The sequence below is a fragment of the Vulpes lagopus genome, chromosome 13, assembly GCF_018345385.1.
Source record: "Vulpes lagopus strain Blue_001 chromosome 13, ASM1834538v1, whole genome shotgun sequence".
Classification (NCBI taxonomy): domain Eukaryota; kingdom Metazoa; phylum Chordata; class Mammalia; order Carnivora; family Canidae; genus Vulpes; species Vulpes lagopus.
This window is the reverse complement of record NC_054836.1, coordinates 52,199,818-52,225,049: the sequence shown is the minus strand read 5'-3', so window position 1 is coordinate 52,225,049 and position 25,232 is coordinate 52,199,818. Positions and strand designations below refer to the sequence as shown.

Genomic DNA, 25,232 nt, shown 5'->3' with positions numbered 1-25,232 from the left:
TTGTAGAATCAATTTAGGAATCTTTCTTCCTAGTCAAGTTTTTGGAATAGTTTGAAGGGAACAGGTATTAACTTTTACTTAAATGTTGGTAGAATTCTCATGTGAATCCATCTAGTCCTGAATTATTGTTTGTTGGGAGTTTTTTTTTTTTTTAATAGCTGGGTTTTTTGTTTTGTTTTTTTTTTTTTGTAATGAAATTCAATGTGTTCAGCTTTCTGTGTCTTAATTAGTTTGGGAAGATTGTATATTTCTAGGAATTTATCCATTTTTTTCTAGGTTGTCCAATTTTTGGTATATAATTTTTTATAATATTATCTTAAAATCTCTTGTCACTTCTATCTCATTTCTGATTTTATTTATTTGAATCCTCTTTTCTCCTTGATAAAATTGACAAACCTTTAGCCAGACAAGCCAGAGCTTGTTTCTCTTTTCAAAGAACCACCTCTTGGTTTTATTGATGTTTTCCTTTGTTGGGTCTTTCATTTGTTTCTGTTCAAATCTTTATTATTTCCTTTCTTCTATAAACGTTGACCTTTGTTCTTCTTTTTCTAGTTTCTTTAGGTTTAGGTTAGATTGAGATTTTTGTTGTTTGTGGTAGACCTTATATGGACCATTGTGGTTTTGTTTCCATTTTTCTCCATGTACCTTTGATTTATCAACTCATTGGCAACTCATTAGCATATTGTTTAATTTCCACTTGTGTTTTTTCCAGTGTTTTCCTTATGATTGCTTTCTAGTTTAATATAGTCATCGTCAGAAAAGATACACTATATGATTTCAACCTTAAATTTGAGATTTGTTTTGTGGACTACCGTGTGATCAGCCCTGGAGGTTTCCTGTGCACTTAAAAAGAACATGTATTCTGCTTTTGGGATTAAATGTTCTGTGTATATGGGTGTTCTATCCATTGATGTAGATAGGGTGTTAAAGTCCTTATGTTGTTGTGTTACTCTCAGATACTTGCTTTAGGTGCTCCAGTGTTGAGAGTGCATATTGACAATTACATATCCTCTTGTTGGATTGCCTCTTTATCATTATGTATTGCCCTTGTGTTGTGTTAGTCTCTGTTTGAAGATCTACTTTGTGTGATACAAGTATTATCACCTGACCTTTATTCCCCCCACGCCCCGCTTCCATTTGCATGGAGTATCTTTCATCCTTTCATTTTCAGTCTGTATGTAAGTATGAAATAAGTCTCCTTATCCATTCTGCTGTCCTTCATCTTTCAATTGGTGCATTTAGACCATTTACATTTAAAGTAATTATTGATCGGTGTGTGCTTCTTGTCATTTTTGTTAATATTTTCCTGTATTTTATAAGTTCTCTCTTCCTTCTTGCTCTCTTTGTGATTGAAGACTTTCTGTAGTATTATGCTTGATTTTCTCTTTAATCTATTATAGGTTTTGGGTTTGTGCTTACCATGGGGTTTATATAAAGCATCCTAAGTATATAACAGTCTTGATAGTCACTTAAGTTTGAACACATTTTAAAAGAACTTTTTTACCATCTTCCTCTGTGTTATATATGTTGTCATATTTTACATCTTTTTATTGATAATTTTCTTCTACTTAAGGCCTTTTCTTTTCCACTTGAAGTTCCTTTAACATTTCTTATAAGGCTGGTTTAGTGGTAATAAACTCCTTTAACTTTTGTTTGAGAAACTGTGTCCTTCAATTCTGAATGATAATTTTGCTGGATAGAGTATTCTTGGCAGTAGGTTTTTTCCTTTCAGTTCTTTGAATCTATCATGCTATCTCCTGTCTAGCTTGCAAAGTTTCTGCTGAAAAAAATCAGCTGATTACCTTATGGAGTTTCCCTTGTATATAACTTTTTGCTTCTTTCTTGCTCCTTTTCTCTTTATCTATAGTGTTTAACATTTTTAATTACTGTGTCACAGTATGGATTTCCTTTATGTAACTAGCAATGAACCATGATTTTTTAAAAAAAATAACATTTATCCATAAGGGGAAAACAATAAAACCATCAAAAAAATGAGATACCAAAAAATACAAATCCAACAAAAGATATGGGAGACAATTAAAAAAATAGCTAAGTAGAGGGAGAACTATGCTATGCCCATGGATTAGAAGACTCAGTATGGTAAAGCTGAGAAATCTCCCAAAACGATCTTTACACATAGTGCCATTCTAGTCAAAAATCCCGATGGGGTATAGTGTATGAATTTACTACTATACAGCAATGAATGTGAAATAACTGTAGAATCACAGATGACTCTTACAAACAGCATTAAATGAAAGAAGAATCACAAAGCAGAGTCTAAAACTGTATTGTTTAGGCATGTGGTCATAGGTAGTAAAACTATAAAAGGAAATGAAGAGAATGATAACCATGAAAATTAGAATAGTGGCTACCATTACACAAAAGGATGAAGAATGTCATCAGGGAGGGTCATGTTTTCAGGGTGTAGGTGATATTTATTTCTTGACCTGGGTGGTAATTACTTTGATGCAAATAAAAAGAGTAAGGAGCTGAACCAAAGAATTTAAAATGGACTTAAGTACATACTGGGAATAAATCCATGATACAGTTATTGGTTATTGTATCATAATGTTGAATTGACTCGAATGATTTAGAATACTCCATCCAGATAGTCTCTTAAAAAGTGCTTCTTGTAAATTAGATTTTCTATCAGAAATGTGCTAGCCAGTTTACCAGAATCTACTAGTATAAAATTTAATATGAGGCAAATTCTGCTATTACTATGTTCAGGAAAATCATTACTGGATAAATCACAAAAAAATTCCATCTATAAACATTAATAGCTAACAGTATTTACCACTTTTGAGCACTTGCCATATAGCAGATACTGGTCAAGCATTATAAATGCATTATCTCATTTAATCTTGGAAACAACTCTTAAGTGTGGATACCATAATTGTCCCCATCTTACAAAGGTAAAGGACAGAATCAGGTTTTGATCCTATTCTCTCTGATTTTAGAACTCTTATTCTTAGTCCCTGTAATCTTTACTTGAGGCTAGAGTTATATAGTGTATATAATTATATAGTGTATATAATGTTCTTATTGTTACAGATTTTCATTTTCATTTATTCTAATTGGTTATGATGTGGGTATTCAAACTTGTATTAATTCAGCAGCAAATATCAGCTAAAAGCCAGGCATTTCTATGGCCCCTGTCTACTGAATCTTGCTCCGTTTAGCAGCTTGGAACCTGTGCCACATAAGTTTTGCTGGCATCTTTCTTCCCTGGAACCTAGTGTATTGTGATACTTCAGGTATCACCAAACTTAAATCAACTTTATAGATTTTTTTTTTTTTTTTTACATATCCATTACCCAAACTATACATATTAATCTGCTTCCTGAACGACTGCAGTACTGGAAATTACCTCTTGGAGCTGCTCTTTTCACTGGCAGAATTGTTACCTATTCCTTGTAAGAACTGACCTTCATCTGGACGTCATTATCAGAGGTATTGAGTCTTTTTACAAATATAGAGAGTGAAGGCCCTCGAGTTATTTCCTTATACCCTCATAGCTCTTCTTCACATGAGTTCTTAATCAGTTCATATTGGTTTTTTTTTTCATATTATACCCTGCCATATATTCTATCAAATGGGTCCTATATCATTTATAATCAGATCTCTAAAATGTTAGGACATCATGCTCTTCGTAAAAAATGTAACCCCTATTTACTGCGTTCCTTTTCTGAAAAAAATAAACTTTGTTATTTTGACTTATAGTGCCTTTTTCAGGAGATTAACCTTCTGTCTATAGTTTAACATCTCCCAGTAGATCGAAAGGAAAGTGGTAGTCACGGTATAAGGAAGAGAAGCTGGATAGCTTCTTCTGCCCCTTATACTTCAAAGAGCCAAGATTTTGTATTTACCCAATTATTCTCCTGTATTTTCTTTCCTTTATTTTTACAATTTGTTCTCAAATGTCTTAAAGGAAATTATCTTATTGATGGTAATGGAATATATCTGAAGTTTAATTTTATTATTCCTTTACTGTCTGATCACTAGGACTACAGGCTTGAGCCCAATAAAATCCACTGTTATCCTTGCTGCTATATAGATTGATTATACAATAATAGAAAAAAGAAGATAAAACCAGAAATGACTACTTTTGAATGTGAGGAAAATTCTTGGACATAATTTTTCGTAACTTTAAAAATACTATTCTCTTTATGATGTTTTCTTTGTTCCCATTAAATTACTGGGGCAAATTAAAGTGAAGTCCAAGGACACTGTTAGATTGACTAATGAAATTTGATTTGTGAATGCATTCTTTTATCTATAAGGACAGTTTCCAAAGTGTGGTCTGGGGATTTGAGACCCTTCCAGGATCTCTGTGGGTGAAAAATTATTTTTAATAATGCTAAGATGTCATTTGTCTTTATTTACTGTTTCTTTCATTGAGTGTAGAGTGGAGTTTTCCAAACTACATGGCATATGGTGTTACAACAGCCTGAACACAAAAGCCCTTGTGAGAATTCATCTGTCTTCTATTAAGCCAGGCATTAAAGACATTTGAAAAAATGTAAAACAATGCCTCACTTTTTTTTATCTTGCTAATCTAGATTTTTCCTTTTTTTTTTTTTTTTAAGATTTTATTTATTTATCCATGAAAGACTCAAGAGAGAGAGAGGCAGAGGGAGAAGCAGGCTCCATTCAGGGAGCCTGACATGGGACTCGATCCCGGGTCTCCAGGATCAGGCCCTGGGCTGAAGGCGGCACTAAACCGCTAAGCCACCTGGGCTGCCCTAAATTTTTCCTTTAAAAAGTATAATTTACCTTTTTTAAAAAGAAAAAATAAATAAATAAAAAGTATAATTTACCTTTTTTAAAAAGCCTGCCGTAGCATGTTAAATGAATTAATGTTTTTTCATTATTCAGTTTTAAGTTCAGATATGGTATTATTGGTACTTATAACCCACATTTATGAAAGGTCTTTAGGGCCCTCAGTAATTTTTAAATTTATGAATTATATAATAAATTTGAATTTTTTTCTTATATTCTTTATCCTATAAAAGGCAAACTGAAAATCATCTATTTTTAGGTTGCTACAGACCTCAGGAAAGATCAGATTACTTGATGTTGGCAGCTGCTTTAACCCATTTCTGAAGTTTGAAGAATTTCTAACTGTTGGCATAGACATCGTACCTGCTGTAGAGGTATGCATAGTTCTGTTTTGTTTTGAAACTTAAAGATCTTAATAAAGGAAAAGCATTGTCTTTACAATCCTGAAAAAACAAGTGTTTTTGTTTTCTAAGAAAAGTTGGTAAAAAATTTCTGTTCAAAAGCAAATGTATGTTCCTTGAAAATTTTTGATCATTTACTTGACAAGTATGGTACTGGTCAAAATAATACTGGTTTTATTTATTTTGTTCCCTGTTTATCCATTGTTGTAATCAAGAGACTTTAGTAGATTGCAAAGATTTCCAGATAGCTGTAAGGTTTGGGCTTTTTGTTTGAGGTATCCTTTTCTGAAGTGTACTATGATGTAGAGCCATTATGGAATGTCAAGAGCAAGGGTTTTTGAGACAGTTAAAACTTTATTAAATCCCAGTTATTTGTACTTAAAATTTTTTTTCTTAAAGTAGTAGGCACCAAAAATTTTTACAAATTGCATTTTTAATGTTAGAATATGTGTTACAGTATAAATTTTTCACTCTCCTGCTATAGTCCTAGCACCTAGAAGAGTGCCTAGCACATGAAGTACTCATTAAATACATCTTGAATAAAAGAATAGAATCTTACTTTCATCCTGAGGTTGCATCTCTGAGCCTGTTCTCTTATCTGTGTGATGGGGTTAGTAATGACCATTAATGTCTAGTTAAGTATTTAAAACACCTAGCAGAGTACCTATTACATAGTGAGTACTAAAGAAATGTTTGCCATTATTACTAAAAAAATTCCTTCATGGAGATTCAACTTTCATATGAATCTTTTGAATTTTGATTTAAAAAATGCTAACAACCTATTATATTATCTCTACTTCTGAAAAAGTGGACAAATGTTTGCTTTATGTTAAAACATCTGTTCTTAGCTTATCACTGCAAAGAATTCCTGTACCATCAGGACCTATACTTTTAAAATGCATTTGGCTTTAGTACATGGATTTTCTTCTTTCCTCAAGACACATTAGGGAGGTCCTTTAGGGAGTGCTGAAACATGAAAACTATTTGCTCTAAACTTTGGGCTCAAATAAATGTTAAATTTGTTTATATAGAGAACCATAACTTTAAGCTTTAAACTCTTAAATATAGCAGTTCTTTTGCCTTCCAAATGATTTAAGTTCAGGAGTAGAATCAGACTTCTACAGTTTCAGAATACTGTAACTAATTTTAAAACAAAGAGACTTTTACTTCCAGCCAAAATGGAGTAACAAAAACCAGTTTGCTCTTTCCCCTACCTAAAACCACAAAGAGTGGACAAAATGTAATAATTTACAAAACATGGGATATCAGGTAGTAAAGAACAATGATCACTGAAAACAAATGAGTTGAGCCCTACTCTTGCACCAGCATTTGGCCATTAGACAACTTCTAGGACATGACACAGAAAGAATCCCAGGCAAAGCCCAGCGGCTTCCCTTAGTTGTGGAGACAGAGCTTAGAGTCCTGAAGGGCACAAGGCAGCTAGGATTCTGAGAACAGAATACTGATTATATGAGAGCTGCACAGAGGGAAAACTTCAGAGTTCTGAAGGTGAAGAGTCCTCCTTATGTACTCAACTGAATACTGAACAGTACATGACATGTGTGAGAAAGCTACATGTGACTCAAACTACACTCAAAAGGATTCAGGGTTATATATGGTACCTGTTCCCATCAACCATACTGGAAACCTAAAACTAATCACAGTGCGTTAAGTAGAGTATACATGAGTCTTATCTAAGTACTGGAAAATAATTAGCCTTAGACTGAACAGTGGTCCAGTCCCACCTAATAAATCTTAGAAGACCCAAAAAGATCAAAGTGTCTCAGGTAATATAACTACATCCCAGAACAAAGCTCAAGAATATTCATAGCAATACAATGCCATCCAGCACCCAATAGGGTAAAAATCCACCATATTGGACATCCAATAAAAAAATAACTGGCCATAATCAACAAAAATTAACCCTGAACTGATATAAAATGTTGATGTTAAATGATGTTAAATGTTTTAATGATGTTAAAATTAGGAAACAAGGACATTAATATAGGCACAGTATGACAGTATTGTTTAAGTACAAAAAGTTTATAGAGATACAGAACATAAGAAAAGTTAAATTGAAGACGTGACAATAGAAACTACTCAAAACTAAACACCAGAAGAATTTGAGTTGGAAGAACATCAGTGAGCAATGAGATAATATCAAGTGGCCGGGGTGCCTGGGTGGCTCAGTCATTTAAGTTTCTGCCTTTGGTCCTCAGATCAAGTCCCATGTTCCTCTCCCTCTGCCCCTGCTACCCTACTCCCCTACTCGTTCTTGTTCTGTCTCTCTCAAATAATAATAATATCAAGTGGCCAAATACAAGCATAATTGGAGTCTCTCCCACAAGGCAGAGAGATTTAAGAAATAATGGCCTAAAATTTTCCAATTTGATCAAAGCTATCTATAAGTACACAGATCCAAGAAGCTTAAGAAATCCATAAACACAAGAAACAAAATTACACCAAGGGACATGGTAATCATCATTTACCCCCAACACACACACACAAAAATCAAAACAATGATAAAGGGAAAGTCTTAAAAGCAGACAGATTTTTTTAAAAAAAGGTAAAATACTCAAAGATAATTTGTCACCAGGAATTCCATACACAGCAAAATTGTCTTTCAAAAATAAAGACACTGTTTGTCCTTCTCCGATTGACTTATTTCACTCAGCATAATACCCTCCAGTTCCATCCACGTTGAAGCAAATGGTGGGTATTTGTCGTTTCTAATTGCTGAGTAATATTCCATTGTGACGGGCACTGAGGTGGACACTTGACGGGATGAGCACTGGGTGTTTTTCTGTATGTTGGTAAATTAAACACCAATAAAAGTTAATTAAAAAAAAAAAAAAAAAAAGAACTTGATTATCTGGCAAAAAAAAAAAAAAAAAAAAAAAAAAACAAAGACAAAGATTTTTTTTTCAGACATTCAAAAGCTTCAAGGATTTAACATCAGCCAATTTACGTTACAAGAAATGTTAAGGAAGAAATACTTCAACCGGGTGGAAATACAGATCTACACAAAATGATGAAGAATATAGGAAGTGAGAACTATGTAGTTGTAAAAAATGTAATTTTTTTATTATTTAAACTCTCTGAAAGATAACCGACAATTATTATGGGTTGAATTCTGTCCTGTTCCTCCTTGCAAAGATATGTTGGAGTCCTAACCTCCAGTATGTTAATTTATTTGGAGATAGGGTCTTTACAGAGATAATTAAGTTAAAATAAGGTCATTAGGGTGGGCCCTAATTCAGTTTGATTGTAGTATTCTTATAAAAAGAAATTCTGGCTTAGAAACCTAACACACAGAATGTCATGTGAAAGCAGAGGGGTGGTGGTTCTACAAATAAAGAATATGAAGATTGCCAACAAACAACCAGTAACTAGAAGAAAGGCATGAACAGATTTTCCTTCACAGCCCTCAGAACAAACAATTCTGCAGACACCTTGATCTCAGACTTCTGTACTCCAGAACTGTGACAAAGTACATTTCTGTTGAAGCCACTCGATTTGCAGTATTCTGTTATAGCAGTCTTAGCAAACTAATATATCCATTTAAATAAGAATGATATGGAGTGTCATTTATATGTTAAAAAAAAAAGACAATGAGAGAAGTGGAAATATATACTATTTTAAGGGTTTTATATATGAAGTGGTAAAATATTTGAAGGTAGATTATCAGTTAAAGATATACACATTAAAGCAACTACTGAAATAAAGAGGGCTAATAAGGGGGCAGTAAGGTAAAACTCATAAAATCATTGAATACAAAAGATGGGAGAAAGAGGACAAAAGTTATAATGAAGAGATGAGACAAAATAGGAGTATAGATTTAAACCTAAGTGTTTAAATCAATAATTACATTAAATAGGCTGCACTCTTCATCTCCTGGCTACAGAGGCCAAGAGGCATGTGTTCCTTGTTCTGTGGCACTGTAATATTGTCACCCAGAAAGGAGCTCATATCCCATCTGGCACCTCAGTTTTTGCAACTGCTGCCAGAATATATCACTGCATTGCCTGGCTCTGGTGGCTAGTAAGGCTTACACTTATGGGTCCCACAGAACTGTAATCAATGAGGAAATTTCCTTAACAGGTATGCCCCCTAGGCCACAGCAAGAGGCATCAGACCTAGGAGCTCAGTCTTCCTGTGAAGGAAGATTATTAACTAATCATTGTGATGGCAGGCTGCTAACTAAATACATATCTTGGGGCTGACTATAATCCTTTCCAGAGAATTCTTTTGTAGGAGAGGATCCTATCTTTGAGCTCACTCTCTGCTATGCTCTCAAGTGCCAGTGTCTCCTGGAGGGGAGCTATACATGCGTCTGATGCCCCAGTTTTTGCAGCTGCCTTCCAGGGAACAGCCTTTGATCACCTGGCTCTTGTGGCTGGGGTAACGGTAGGTAGAAGACTAGCATTTCTGGGTCCCATGGGACTGTGGCACTTGGAAAGGTAGTTCTTGACAGACTAGTAGGCTACCACCCCCAGGGCACTGCACAGAAAGCAGAATGAGGCACCGCTCCCCAGTCTTTCTGTGAAGGAGGCCTCTTTGCTCAGTCTGGGCTTTGGCCTGAGGGAAGGACCTCTTTCAGATTTGGCACACATTTAGGAGCATACAAAGCTCCTCTTCAAGGAATATTAGGCTGAGGATGCCATCTTTCTCCATCTGCCTTGTTCCACCTTGCTACTGTCACCCAGAAAAGACCTATTACGCTCATCTGGAGCCCTGATCTCTTTGCCACACAGGGGATACCTCCAGATTGCCTGGCTCTAATGGCCAGCAGGGGCTTACATGTGTGGTTTCACAGGACTATATATATTTGCATACTTTTAAAAACTGATGCCTGAAGGTCTGGCTTCTAGTCAGCCTAAATCTAGGTGCTGAAATCATCCCCTCCAGGACAATGACAGGTCATGGCACATCCTCAGCTACTGGCAGCTATTAAAAATGTAATAGGCTGCTTAGACAAGCATAAAAGTTTGAAAGACACCCAAGCACTGAGACAGAGTTGTATAACAAGTTTCGTCTTCTACACAAGGCCACTCCTTCAAGACTGGAAGAGGCTGTGGTGTCATCTGCAATATAGAAACCGATACAGAGAATCAGGTAAAATGAAAAGAAGAATATGTTCCAAATGGGGGAAAAAAGATAAAACTTGGGAAAAAATTAATGAAATAGAGAAGTAATTTACTTATTAAAGAATTCAAAGATCTTGCTCACCAAACTGGAAAGAAGAATGGATTAACACAGTGAGAACTTCAACAAAGAGATGGAACATATGAGAAAGATACCAAGTAGAAGTCACTGAGATGAAGAATAGAATAACTGAAAAATAGAGTAGAGGCATTCAGCATGAGACTAGAAGCAGAAGCATCAGTCAGCTTGAAGACAAGGCAGTGGAACTCAAACAGAACAGCAAAAATGAAAAATCAAAAGAATAGCAGCAAGAGGAAAACAACTTACTACAAACAAATGACCTCACATAGATGTATAAGCACATTTTTCGGCAGAAACTTTGCAGGCCAGAAGAATTGGCATTTTATGTTCAAAAGGCTGAAAGAAAAAAAAATACTGCCATCCAAGAATACCCTACCTGACAAAGTCTTTCACAAGTGGAAGATGACACAAAGAAATGGAAGGACATTCTATGCTCATGGATTGGAAAACAAATATAATTAAAATGTCTGTACTATATCCAAAGCAATCTACAGATTGAATATAATCCCTGTCAAAATTCCAATTTTTACAGAACTAGAACAGTCCTAAAATTTGTGTGCAACCACAAAAGACCCTGAATAGCCAAAGCATTCTTGAAAAATAAAACTGGAGGTATCACAATTCCAGATTTCAAAGTGATAACACAAAGCTGTGGTAATCAGAGTACTGGCATAAATACAGACACATGTATCAACAGAATAGAAAACCTAGAAATAAACCCATGATTATATGGTCAATTAATCTTTGACAAAGAATAAATGTACAGTGGGGAAAAGACAGCTTCCTCAACAAATGGTATTAGGAAAACTGGACAGGTACATCCAAAAGAATGAAACTAGACCATCCTGTCACACCATGCACAAAAATAAACTCAAAATAGATGAAAGACCTAAATGTGAGACCTGAAACCATAAAAACCCTAGCAAAGAACACAAGCATTCATTTCTTTGACATGAACCATTAAAATTTTTCTAGGTAGGTCTCCTAAGGCAAGGAGAAGTAAAGCAAAAAATAAACTGTTGAGACTACGTCAAAATAAAGAGTTTCTACACAGCAAAAGAAATGATCAACAAAACAAAAAGACAACCTACTGAATGGGAGAAGGTATTTGCAACTGATATCTGTTAAAGGGTTAGTATCCAAAATATATAAAGAACTTATACAGCTCAACACCAAAACTACAAATAATCTTGTTTAAAAATGGGCAGAAGACATGAATAGACATTTCTCCAAAAAAGACATTATCGATAGCCAACAGACATGAAAAGATGATCAACATCACTCATCATCAGGAGAATGCAAATTAAAACTACTATGGGATATCATCTCACACCTGTCAGAATGGCAAAAGTCAAAAACAAAAGAAACAAGGTTTGGCAAGAATGTGGATGGAGTAAAAGGAACCCTCATGCAGATGGGAATGCAGACTGGTGCAGTCACCATGAAAGAATGGATGCTTCTCAAAAAAATTAAAAATAGGGGATCCTGGGTGGCTCAGTGGTTTAGTACCTGCCTTTGGCCCAGGGTGCAATCCTGGAGTCCCGGGATCGAGTCCCACGTCGGGCTCCCGGCATGGAACCTGCTTCTCCCTCTTCCTATGTCTCTGTCTCTCTCTCTCTCTCCATCTCTCTCTGTCTATAATGAATAAATAAATAAAATAAAGCTTTAAAAAAAGTTTAAAAAAAAAGTTAAAAATAGAACTGTCCTACAATACAGCATTCACACTAACTGGGTTGTTACCCAAAAAATACACAACCACTAATTCACGCAGATATATACACCCCTACGTTTATAGCAGAATTATTTACAATAGTTAAACTGTGAAAGCAGCTAAAATGTCTATCAATAGATGAATAAGTGAGATATATATATATATATATATATATATATATATATATATATATACTCCTCTGTTAAAGATTAGTTAACCATATAATTGTGGGTTTATTTCTAGACTATTCTATCCATATAAGTGAGATATGTATACGTATTATTCATTGTGTGTGTGTATACACAAACACATAATGAATTATTACTTAAGGTGTGCCTGGGTAGCACAGTCGGTTAAGCCTCAGCTCAGGTCTTGAGTTCAAGCCCCATGTTGAGCTCCACACTGGGCATGGAGCCTACTTAAGAGAGAGAGAAAGAAATCTTATTCATCCATAAAAAGGAACTCAAATCTTTCCATCTGTAGCAACATGGATGAAGCTAGAGAGTATATATATATATATATATGTTTTAAAGATTGTTTATTTGAAGCTAGAGAGTATAGTGCAAAGTGAAATAGGTTAGTCAGAGAAAGACAAATAGTGTATCATCTTATACTGGAATGTAAACAAAACAAATGAGCAAAGGGGGGAAAAAAGAGAGACAAGATACAAGAGATAACAGGGATTAAAGAGTATACTTATCATGGCAAGAAATCATTTGGGGCATTATTGAGGAAATTTGGTTATGTGTTGCTTATCTAAAATCAACAGTAAATTTCTAAGGTGTGATTTTCAAAAGAGAGAGTTTCCAGACAAGCAAAAGCTAAAGGAGTTCATCACCACTTAACTGATCTTAGGAGACATTTTAAAAGAACTTACTTAAGCTGAAAATAAAAGGGCACTAATTAGTATTAAGAAAAAATACAAAAGAATAAATCTCACTGGAAAGGTTAATATATGGTAAATAGAGTGGATTAACCACCTATAAAGTAAGTATGAAGATTTAAAGACAAAAGTAGTAAAAATAAGTGTAATTATAATGGTTAAAGGGCACACAAGATTAAGAGAAAATGTCACATGAAAAACGTAAAACATGATGGGTAATAAGCTTTACAATGTGAACAACTTAAAATAGTGTTAGAGACCTGAGTTGTTATATGTAAGCCTCAGAGTGACCACAAAGCAAAAATTTATACTAAATACACAAAATATAAAGAGAAAGGGATATAAGCATACCACTAAGAAAGTCATCAAACCACAAAAAAAGAGAACAAGAGAAAACAAAGTGGAACTACAGAAAGAGCCAGAAAATAATTATCACAATGGAAATAAGCACATACCTGCCAATAATTACTTTAAATATATAAGTGCATTAATTTCTCCAAGAAAAGGACAGATTGAATGGATAAAAGAAACAAGACCCCTCTATAGGCTACCTGTAAGACTCACTTTAGATGTAAGGGGATAAATGCAGCTGAAAAATGAAGAGTTGGAAAAAGATATTCTATGTAAATGAAATCCAAAGGAAAGCTGGAGTAGATATACTTTTATCAGACAAAACAGACTTTATTTTTTGTTTAAAGATTTTGTTTATTCATGTGAGACAGAGAGAGAGGCAAAGACACAGACAGAAGGCAGAGAAGCAGGCTCCATGCAAGGAGCCTGACATGAGACTATGCTTGTTATCGCTAACAATTATCGATAGCCAACAGACATGAAAAGTCCTGAGCCGAAGACAGACGCTCAACCACTGAGTCATCCAGGCGTCCCACAAAACAGACTTAAAACAAAGATTTTAATAAGGGATGATAAATGGGCCAATCCAATGAGAAAAATACAGCATTTGTAAATATGCATTCAACATAAGAGCATCTGTATGTATATAAAGCAAATATATATTTAGATCAAAAGGAAGAAATAAATAGCAATACAATAGTAATGGGGACTTTAGTATCCCCACTTATATCAACTGATAGCCCAATGGCCTTAAATGACACATTAGACCCGACAGACTTAATAGATACTTGCAGAACACTTCATCCAAAACAGCAGAATGCACCTTTTTCTCAAGTGAAAATGCGCATTTTCCAAGACAAATCCTTTGTCTGAGAAATATTTATATTTAAGAAGATTAAAATCATATCAACCAGCTTTTACCAACCACAGTGGTATGAAGGGAGATATTCATTACACAAAACTAGAAAATTTATACATCTGTGGAGATGAAACAAGCTATCAAACAACCAGTGGCTCAAAGAAGAAATCAAAAGAGAAATCAAAAAATAATTTGAGACAAATGAAAATAGAAATGGAACACACCAAAATTTACAGGATGCAGGAAAACCAATTCTATGAGAGAAGTTCATCCAGAAATGCCTACATCAAGAAACAAAAAAAGTTTCAAACAACCTAACTGTATACCTCAAGGATCTAAGTTCAAAAAAATATCCAAAGATAGAAGGAAGAAAATAAAGATCAGAGAAGACATAAATGAAATATAGAATAGAAAGAAAAATAGAAAAGATTAATGAAACTAAAAGCTGGTTTTTTAGAAAAGATACACAAAATTGACAAACCTTTAGCTATACTCACTAAGAAAAGGATTCAAATAAATAAAATCCAGTATGAAACAGGAGATGTTACAACTGCTACCACAGAAATACAAAGGATCATAAGAGACTACAATAAATAATTATATGCTAACAAATTGAACAACCTAGAAGAAATTAATAAATTGCTAGAAACATACAACCTACTAAGACTGAATTAAGATAAAAAAAAGGCACCTAAGTTGCTCAAATCAGTTAAGAGTGTACCTTTGGCTCAGGTCATGATCCCAGAGTCCTGGGATCAAGCCGCACCTTGGGCTCCCTGTTCTACAGGAGGCCTACTTCTCCATGTCCCTCTGCCTGGCGCTTCTCCTGCTTGTGCTCTCTTGCTTGCTCGTTCTCTGTCAAATAAATAAATAAAATCTTAAAAAAAAAAAAAAAAAGATAAAATAGAAAATCTAAACAGACTGGTTAATAGTAAGTGGATTAAATAAGTAATCCAAACCCTTCCAACATTAAAGACCTAAATGTAAGACAGGAATCCATCAAAATCCTAGAGAACACAGGCAGCAACCTCTTTGACTTCAGCCACAGCAACTTCTCGCTAGGCACATCTTCAAAGGCAAGGGAAACAAAAGCAAAAATGAACTATTTGAACTTGATCAAGATAAAAAGCTTTTGCACACCAAAGGAAATATTTAACAGAACTAGAAGACAACCTACAGAATGGGAGAAGATATTTGCAAATCTCTTAATCAGATAAAGGGCTAGTATCCAGAATCTGTAAAGAATTTATCAAATTCAAAACCCAAAAAAAACAAATAATCCAGTCAGGAAATGAGCAGAAAACATAAACAGAAATTTCTCCAAAGACATAAAATGGCCAACAGACACATGAAAAGAATGTTCAACATCATTCATCACCCAGGAAATAGAAATTAAAACCACAGGGAGATAACCACCTCACACCAGTCAGAGTGGCTAAAATTAAGAAATCAGGAAACAACAGATGTTGGCAATGTTGCCAAGAAAGGGGAACCCCTCTTACACTGTTGGTGGGAATGCAAACTGGTGCAGCCACTCTGGAAAACAGTATGAAGGTTCCTCAAAAAGTTAAAAATAGAGCTACTCTAGGACCCAGCAATTGCTCTATTAGATATTTACCCAAAGGATACGAACATAGTGATTTGAAGGGGCACATGCACCCCAAAGTTTATAGCAGCAATGTCTACACTAGACATTGTGGAAACTGTAGAAAGATCACAGGTGTCCATCAACAGATAAATGGGTAAAGAAGATACAGGGTACATATGTAATGGATTACCACCTAGCCATCAAAGAGAATGAAATCTTGCCATTTACAATAATGTGGATGGAACTAGAAGGTGTTATGCTAAGCAAAATAAGAGAAAGAAAAGTATATGATTTGACTCACATGTGGAACTTAAGAAACAAAAGAGATGACAATGAGGTAAGGGAAGGAAAAATAAAATAAGATGAAATCAGAGAGGGAGACAAACCCTAACAGACTCTAAACTATGGGAAATAAACTTAGGGTTGCTGGAGGGGAGCTGGGTTTGAGGATGGTGTAACTGAATGTGGGCATTAGGAGGACACTTGATCTAAAGAGCACTGGATATTCTGTGCAACTTATGAATCACTAAACTCTACCTCTGAAACTAATAATTGGTAGTTATGTTATCGCTATATGTTAATTGATTTTAAATTTTTTTTTAAATTTATGCTAAAAAAAAATAAACCTTCCTAACAAACATAAATCCTCCTCAAACTCTTCCAGAAAAATATAGGAAGAGGAGGAAACCATTCCAAACTCGTATTATAAAGCCAGCCTTACCCTGATAACAAAACCAGACAAGAATGCCATAAGAAAAGAAAATTACAGGACAGTATCCATAATATATGAAAATCCCCAATAAAATATAAGGAAATTATAGTAGTACATTAAAAGAATCATATACCATGATTGATCTTTATTCCAGGAATGCAAGGATAGTTTAACATCCACAAAATCAATATATTATATACCATATTAACAAAATAAAGGATAAAAATTGTATCTTGATAGATGTGGAAAAAGCATTTAATAAATAGAATTTGTTTTTTTATTTATGATAGAAATTCTCAAAGTGGTTATGGATGGAACATACCTCAACATAGCAGAAAAGCTATATATGACAAGCCCAAAACTAACATCATTATTCAACTATGAAAAGCTTTTAAGTTTTTCCACTAAAATCGGGAACAAGACAAGGATACCCACTATTTCCACTTTTATTCAGTACTAGATAAGTACTGCCAGGCCAATTAAGCAAGAAAAGAAAATTAGCATCCAAACTGAAAAGAAGGAAGTAAAACTGTCCCTATTTGCAGGATAATATTTTAACTATAAAAAAAAAAAAAAATCCCAAAGATTCAAATCAGGAAACTGTTAGAATAAAGAAATGCAGTAAAGTAGCAAGATAAAAAAAAATTTAATACAAAAATCCATTATATTTCTGTACACTAATAGTATCAGAGAAATTAAGAAAACAATTCCATTTACAATTGTGTCAAAAAGAATATTGAGGAATAAATCTAACCAAGGAGGTGAAGACCTGTATATTGAAAACTACAAGACGTTAATAAAAGAAACTGAAGATATAAATAAATGGCAGGATGGAATCTATGAGCACAGATTATAAGTATTAATATTGTTAATTATCCATACTACTCAAACCAATACACAGATCAGTGTAATCCCTGTCACAATTGCAGTGTCGTTTTTCACAGAAATAGAACAGGCCTAAAACTTAATCAGTATCATAAAAGACTCCCCAAATAGTAAAGCAATTTGGGGAAAGAATAAAGCTGGAGGCATCACACTCCCTCATTTAAAACTATATTAAAAAGCTGTAGTAATTAAAACATTATAATACTGGTATTTAAACCTACACATAGAACAAATAGAATAGAGAGCTTTGAAATAGACCCTTGCATATATGGTCAGTTAATTTACAAAGGAGCAGAGAATATACAATGGGAAAAGGATAGTCTCCTCAATAAATGATGCTCAGAAAATTGGACATCCCATGCAAAGGAATGAAACTGGACCCCACTACATACAAAAACTGAAAATGGATTAAAGACTTGAATATAGACCAGAAGCCATAAAACTCCCATGAGAAAACATAGGGCATAAGCACCTTGATATCAGTCATAGTGATGATTTGTTAAATCTACCAAAACCAAAGGCAACAAAAGCAAAAATAAACAAGTGAGACTACATCAAACTAAAAACCTTGTGCAAAGAAAACCAGTAACAGCATGAAAAGGCAACCTACCAATTTGGAGAAAGTATCTGCAAGTGATTTTACATGCGGTAAGGGACTTCTATCTAAAATATGCTTTAAAATTCACAATTCAGTAGCAGAAAAACAGTCTAATTAAAAACTGGGCAGAAGATATGAATAGACATTTTTTCAAAGACAACATACAGATGGTCAGAGAGGTACATGAAAACAGGCAACCACAATTATCAGGGAAATGCAATACGAACCACAGTAAGGTATCACCTTATACCAGTCAAAATGGCAGTTATCAAAGACAAGAAGTAGCAAGTATTGCTGAGGATGTGGAGAAAAGGAACACTTGTGCACCGTAGGTGGGAATATAAATTTAGTGCAGCCATTATGAAAAACAGGTTTTCTCAAAAAATTAAAAATGAAACTACTGTTTAATCCATCAATTCTTCATCTGGGTATTTATTCAAAAAAATGAAAACACTAATTTGAAAAGAAGATATATACCCCTATATTCATCACATTGTTTATAGTAGCCAAGGTTTGGAAACAACCATGTGTCCGTTGATGAATGAATGGATAAAGATGTGATGTGTGCATATCTAATGGAGTATTTGTTCATAAAAATGAATGAAAATACAAGTGTTCTATACAAAATTTTAGCATACTGAATGCAGGATCTCAAAACGGTTAATGACACATAATGGCCACGTTTGGTTTATAAGATTGGTTTAATTTCAGAAAACAATTTTTTCATGTTAGTAGCACATTGAAAAGGATAATCTCTCAATAAGCGTAGGAAAAAGTCTTGATAAAAATCCGAATATTCAAAAAAGAATACGAATATTCTTTCCCTGAGTGAAAACACTCGGAAGGAAGTGAGCTCAATTTCTTCAACCTGGTAAAGGCTATAATGAAAAACTTACAGCTAACAATATACTTAAAAATGTTTTCCCTACTAGAACAAGAGTATATCCTCTCACCACTTCTATTCAGCATTCCTTGTAAGTTTTAGCCATTGCAATAGAGCCAGAAAAAAAGCAGTAATAGTCATCAAGATTGGAAAGAACTAAAACTTTTGATGCCTGGGTGACTCAGTGGTTGAGCATCAGGATCGAGTCCCACATCAGGCTCCCTGCATGCAGCCTGCTTTTCTCTCTGCCTCTCTCTGTGGTCTCTCATGAATAAATAAATAAAATCTTTCTAAAAAGACCGAATAAGGTATTAGCCCATATCTTTATTAATTAATAACTATTATATGAAAAGGGCAACTAATTTTTATCTAATCTTGAACTGTTTTATTCTGGATCATTTCCATGGAGTTGTAATATTCAGCAAATTATGCAATGCTGTGTGTTCATTTGTTGTGGTATTTCCCATGGTCATCTAAGTTAACTTTCACATATACTTTAAATAAGTATTAACTTTTAAATTGAATATAACATTAAAATCATTAAGAGGATTCAAGTTAATGGTTTAAAGACATTTTTCATGATCTTAAAAAGTTTGGTGCTGTGCTTTTACAAATTTATAATGCCCCTTTCATTACCCTCTTTGATTCATCTTTATTTTATGGTATTTCTTGTTTAAAGTTTTTATACTGGCCTGTCTTTGTTAACTGTAAATGTTGAAGTGAATGTAAATAGGACTAAGTTTAGATAAATCTTTCTTGTAAATTCTTGCCCAAATTAAACTTCAAATTGTTAGAAATATTTTATTTAAAAAAAATTTTTTTTAATGATGAGTAGAAATTCTCTGGGGTTGATTAATTACTCTTGAGTGTTTAATAAGTTTAGTTTGAATGTATGTGCAAGTGGAATAATGTAGAAGGCAAAGATTCAAAATTGAAGCTTGGGTAATGTAGAAATGCTGTGACATAGTTTGGTGTAAAATTTGTGTAATAGGATTGGAAGTCAGTCCTCAAATTCTTAATAGGCCTTGTTTTTCCCTTTCTGCAGAGTGTATATAAATGTGACTTCCTGAACTTGCAGCTTCAGCAGCCACTCCAGCTTGCGCAGGATGCTATAGATGCCTTTTTGAAGCAGCTGAAAAACCCTATCGATTCTCTTCCTGGAGAACTTTTCCATGTGGTGGTTTTCTCTCTCCTCCTTTCTTATTTTCCATCGCCTTACCAACGGTGGATTTGCTGCAAGAAAGCCCATGAACTGTTAGTGTTAAATGGTTTATTGCTTATCATCACACCTGATTCCTCCCATCAGAACCGTCATGCTATGATGATGAAAAGCTGGAAGATTGCTATAGAATCCCTGGGCTTTAAACGTTTCAAGTATTCAAAATTTTCACATATGCATTTGATGGCATTTAGAAAAACCTCCCTAAAAACCACAAGTGACTTGGTTAGTAGGAACTACCCAGGGATGTTATATATTCCTCAAGATTTCAACAGTATAGAAGAGGAGGAATATTCTAATCCTTCGTGCTACGTTCGATCAGATATAGAAGATGAACAACTAGCATATGGTTTCACAGAGCTCCCTGATGCTCCATACGACTCAGATTCTGGAGAAAGTCAAGCCAGCTCTATTCCTTTCTATGAGCTAGAAGATCCTATATTACTTTTAAGTTAATATCAAAGTAAAAGGCCCTTTCAGTCCAGACTCCTAAACTAATTGCTTACACTAATCAGAAATACTAACATGAACTCAGTACTTAAACCTGGTTTGCATAGAAGAAATGCAAAGGTTTACAGAGTTTGCTATTTTTTTCTACTTCTGGATTTTAAAATTTATTCTTATATAGAAAGCTTAAAGTTTCATGCAGAGTGACTCCTGTCATAGCAGAAACCACTGTTACTTTAGCATTTAGCACTAAGATATCATAGAAAGGTACCTTTTTTCTTTAGTGCTATTGTGAAAAGTGAAGCATAACTTGCTATGTATTTTCTTTTAATCTTTCAGTGTTGACTTTTAAACCATTGCAATGAGAAAGATATGTAGAAAGCTGTAGCTTGCACTTTGATGACTCACAAGTTAAATGTGACACAGAGATAGATTGGTTTAGTTGTTTTGTGATGCACTTACTCTCTTTTCTAGCTAAATTGTTATCTGTTACAGAAAGCCATTTTCTGCAGTTTTGTCTGATGATCCAGCATTTCATCAACATTTTGGAATTGATAATTTGTTTTCTTTTTTGCTCATTTGGCAGCATCAGACATTTGGGGAAAGATTTCCCCCAAGTATGTATTCTAATTTCATTAGTACAGTATAATCAACATCATTGCCAAAGTAGAATGTTCGTATCTTTCATATTGATTTAGGCCTTGGTGTTAAGTATATTTAACTGTGAGAGTTCACTCTTACCTTTTTTAAATTTAGTTTTCATTTACAAAATTTTCTATTTAAGCAAGGAACAATACTCAATCCTGACCTGAAACACCTTTGTGAAAGGGTTTGCACTTGTTAGAGTTTATGTTCTGTCTAGACCAACCTTGTTAGGGTCCTCACCTTTCCATTAAGGAGGTGTGCTGCACTACAAGTCTGGAATTATATAGAAACATTTTAAATTAACCCTCTGCTAGCAATCTCATAAAATGGTTTTGACCTTTCGATATTCTAATTTCTATGAAAATTCTAGCAGGAAATTTTCTTTCAATATATAAACCGTTAGTTGGCTGTGGGAATTTTCCCTTTCCACATTGATAAATAACTTTGTGTTTCTGAATCAGAAGCAAATGATTAAGAAGAAAAATAAGTCCAAACAAGACAAGATTAGTTTAAATAGCTAAGAACATTTGGTCCACATTGTCTTGTCAGCCAGCAATTGTCATGTAAACTGTCATTTTTAAGAGTGCCACTGTGTGGATTTTTTTTCAAGTGGTTATTACATTAAAATTACCTCATACTGAGGTTTTTGCACTGAAATATCACAGTTTCAGAATTCATGGTTAATGTTGTGTGTGTGCGTGTGTGTGTGTGTGGGGGGGGTGTGTGTGTGGGTGTTTTTAAAGGAAACTTGCATTTTCAATAGTTGATCCTAAATTTCATAAACTGCACTTCTTTACTCTGGTAAAACTGATGTTTTTGTGCTTATTGTGAGTTGCTGTAGTTAACTTTGAATGTCAAACTTTATTTAGAAAGACAAAACTTCCCTTTAAGATATCAGTGTTTGGATATATATACCTGATACTTCAAATTAAATTTCACATTCTAAATTAATGAAAGTAACAGGATTGTAATTAACCTGAAAAGTCAGTTGAATGAATGCAATAAATATTGGTTGCTCAACTATGCCAAAAGTAATTTGAAATGTTTCATTTACTTTCAATAGCCTGAGTCCTTAATAATTAGAATTGACTTCTCTTTCCAGTTAAGTACTACAGGTCATATCTTGTATCTTCCCCAAAAGAAGGGGGGGGAATCCCCCACTGTGTTCAGGTAACACAAAACTGTATTTTCGTAGTACCTCTTTTACCATACTGCCCATTTCCTTTGATTTGGCTGAATAGAATCTTAAAGGCAAACAATATATCTAATTAAAATGCTTTGAAAGTAAATGAAAACTGCGCTTTTGAGAGGCTGGTGTAAGTATGACCTTGGAGTCAGCCTTTGTGTTACAGCTAAAATGTTGGTGCTATAAATTCTTCTGATTGTTTACAGATGTTGATTCTGCTTATGCTCCAAAGTGTGCATGATTTATTTTAAGTAGTACTTAAAAGAAAAGTCTCTTTATAAAACCTACTCCCACTTAGTATAAATTTGTTTGGATTTATAAATATCATTTGTTACTGTAAATTCAGCTTCAAATTAGGTTGGTACAGGATTTAAACTAATACATATTCCACCAAAGCCAATTTAACATTTAAGTGTTAAAATATAAGCAGTCCTTGTGGCTTGGTGCCAGATTATATATGTAATGACAAGAGAAGTTAACAGAGCCTTTTAATACTGTGTGGGTACTCTTGAGAGTGATTTCATTTGGATATAAGTAAATTTTAAGGCATCTCCTGTCTCATAACAGGATTCTCCAAAATATTTGGAGTTTCAAACTAAATGATATTCGGTTAGATTCTTCAGGATCATGACTAGATCCAAAATGGTTTATATCGTAGTTGCCAAACGGTGGGAGATGGCATACCTGAAAATGTATGTTTGTGTTTGTTGTATTTTTTCACATTTTGTGAACAAAGCACATTTATTAAAAATTTTAAATTTTCTAATAATCATTGTCTATTACTTATAACCTGAAAGTTCTGTGCTCTTTGACTTTTGTTAAGTGATTTCAAAACTGGGAAGCAGTTTAGAATTTGAATGGCATCCAGAATTTTCAAGCTGGGTCCACCTACTCAAAGTCCTTAATTTCAGAAATTCATTCACCAAGATACAGAGAGCTCAAATGACTGCCATATTGTTATGTATTGTCATGCTGTTTATCAAAGAGCCAGGACAACAGCCAGCATAAATTCTAGTTCATTGCAAGTCTACTTTCCTTGAAAGTTAGGTCTGTCAGAGATCATTAAGTGTATTAGTTACTTTGTGGCAGCAGATGGCTTCCTCATGATGTCAAACAGTTCTCTATCCACTGAATGAGTGTTTGAATTCTACCCAGTATGCTGGGGAAACATTAGGGATGTGGTCACAGTCCCCTCTTTCATGGAGCTGCTGATCTAATGGAGAAGACAAGCATCCTACATAATTAACATCGCTCTCTAGGAATGACTGCCTACTGATCCTTACACCTCTGCCCCTGCTCAAGTCCCTTAATATGTTTACCAAAAATGAAACAATGCAGAAAAGTTTTAAACACAGCTGCTTAACAAATCACAAACACACTGTAGGTAAGAGGGATGTATTATTCATCTCTACAAGAGTGCAAGCTACAAACCAATTCCGATTGTACAAGGTAAGTAGGAAAGGGTCATCAGGCTGTTGCTCCATTTTCCCCACATTTTTCTTAGCACAGTGCTAGCTAAAATAGTGATCTTCCAAGAGTCCACACACTAACAGTTGGTTCCTTTTTGGTGTTACAAATTGGCAGGTAATAGCAAAGGTGAAAGACAAATTTTTCTTACTTAAAAAAAAAAAAAAAAAAAAAAAACGTGTTTACTACAAAGAATGTATTATAAACATTTGATTTTTACCCAAAAACCCTAATTGCAGTCATCTTCATGATGGTTCACAAAAATTTCATGGCCATGATCCACTGCCAAAAAAAAGTCCCTCAAGATTATTAGTGGTGGACTGTATTACACAATACTCAGTAAGCAAAGAAGCTACAATAGTTAATTTCATTAAGGACTTCTATTATAAAAGGAGGGAAGTATTGGGTTTTCTAAACCCTATTTCTCTTATTACAGAAATTCATACTTCAACAATTGGAAAGACTATCTAAAACTTAGATTTCAATGTTTTATCATCCTAAATTTAAGTATGCATTTTTCAACCAAGAATCTTGCTACATCTGGTACCACTGAGCAGTAACTTTTGGTCAGCATCAGTGTATTCAACTTACTTTGAGTTTTTCTAACCATAACACCTTTGGTCAAGAGAAAATAGGAATAGAAAGCTATTCTGCTTTTTGCAATATGAAACATGATTAAGGTCAGTGTTTTTAGTTATCAGAAATATTGACAAGTATTTTACATCATAGATTTGGATAATTTCTAATATTGGGTCCATCAGTAGTAGCAAGATGGTACCTATTTCTGTGTTTTTTAAGTTAAAGGAAAATCCAAAGAATTGGGTCATAGATATTGACTGCAGAATTGTTTCTTAAATTTGTCATAAGTAATTAAAAGGCTGTAAAACAAATTTTTAGTATTATTGGATTAGAATGCCCACATAAATCATAAAAATGGTAGAGAGCATTGCTCAAAAGATAAAAGAATGCCAATAGTTTTCCTAAACTCAGGTCTATTTGCAGTTCTTTAAGGGACAAAAGCCAGGAGAATATACTTGCGTATGTTTATTGCATGTATGTCTTACCTACCAAAGGCAGTCACAACCAAGTTAATCATTCAGTGATGTCCTTAAAACATTCTATAGTTCTTTGAGCTGGCATGGGGGAAACATATCCAGAAGAAAATTATTTGTAGGCACAGAGATATTCTATATGAAGCTATTGTAGAGTTCACATTTAAGCTCTTTATATTTGTTCCCCACACCTACAGATATTTTTTACAGCTAACCAAAGCCACATTTTAGCTATGCCTATCACCTTGTACCCCCAAAGAAAGGATACAAACATGGTCAGTATTAATTTAGTTCTTCAAACTCCTGTTCCGCAACACATCTGTGTTTGGATGAGAGA

At 34.2% G+C, this 25,232-nt stretch overlaps 1 protein-coding gene across 1 annotated transcript in view; it reads left to right on the top strand.

The window, feature by feature from the left end:
* The window catches only part of BMT2 (base methyltransferase of 25S rRNA 2 homolog), an 87,837-nt gene extending 64,698 nt beyond the window's left edge, over nt 1–23,139 (top strand). Inside the window, exons 4-5 of the mRNA XM_041727783.1 lie at nt 5,042–5,156; nt 19,925–23,139. Coding sequence (XP_041583717.1) covers nt 5,042–5,156; nt 19,925–20,554 — 745 coding nt within the window. The 3' untranslated portion in view covers nt 20,555–23,139. The remainder of the gene's footprint in view (nt 1–5,041; nt 5,157–19,924) is intronic.
* The last annotated feature ends 2,093 nt before the right edge of the window (nt 23,140–25,232 follow it).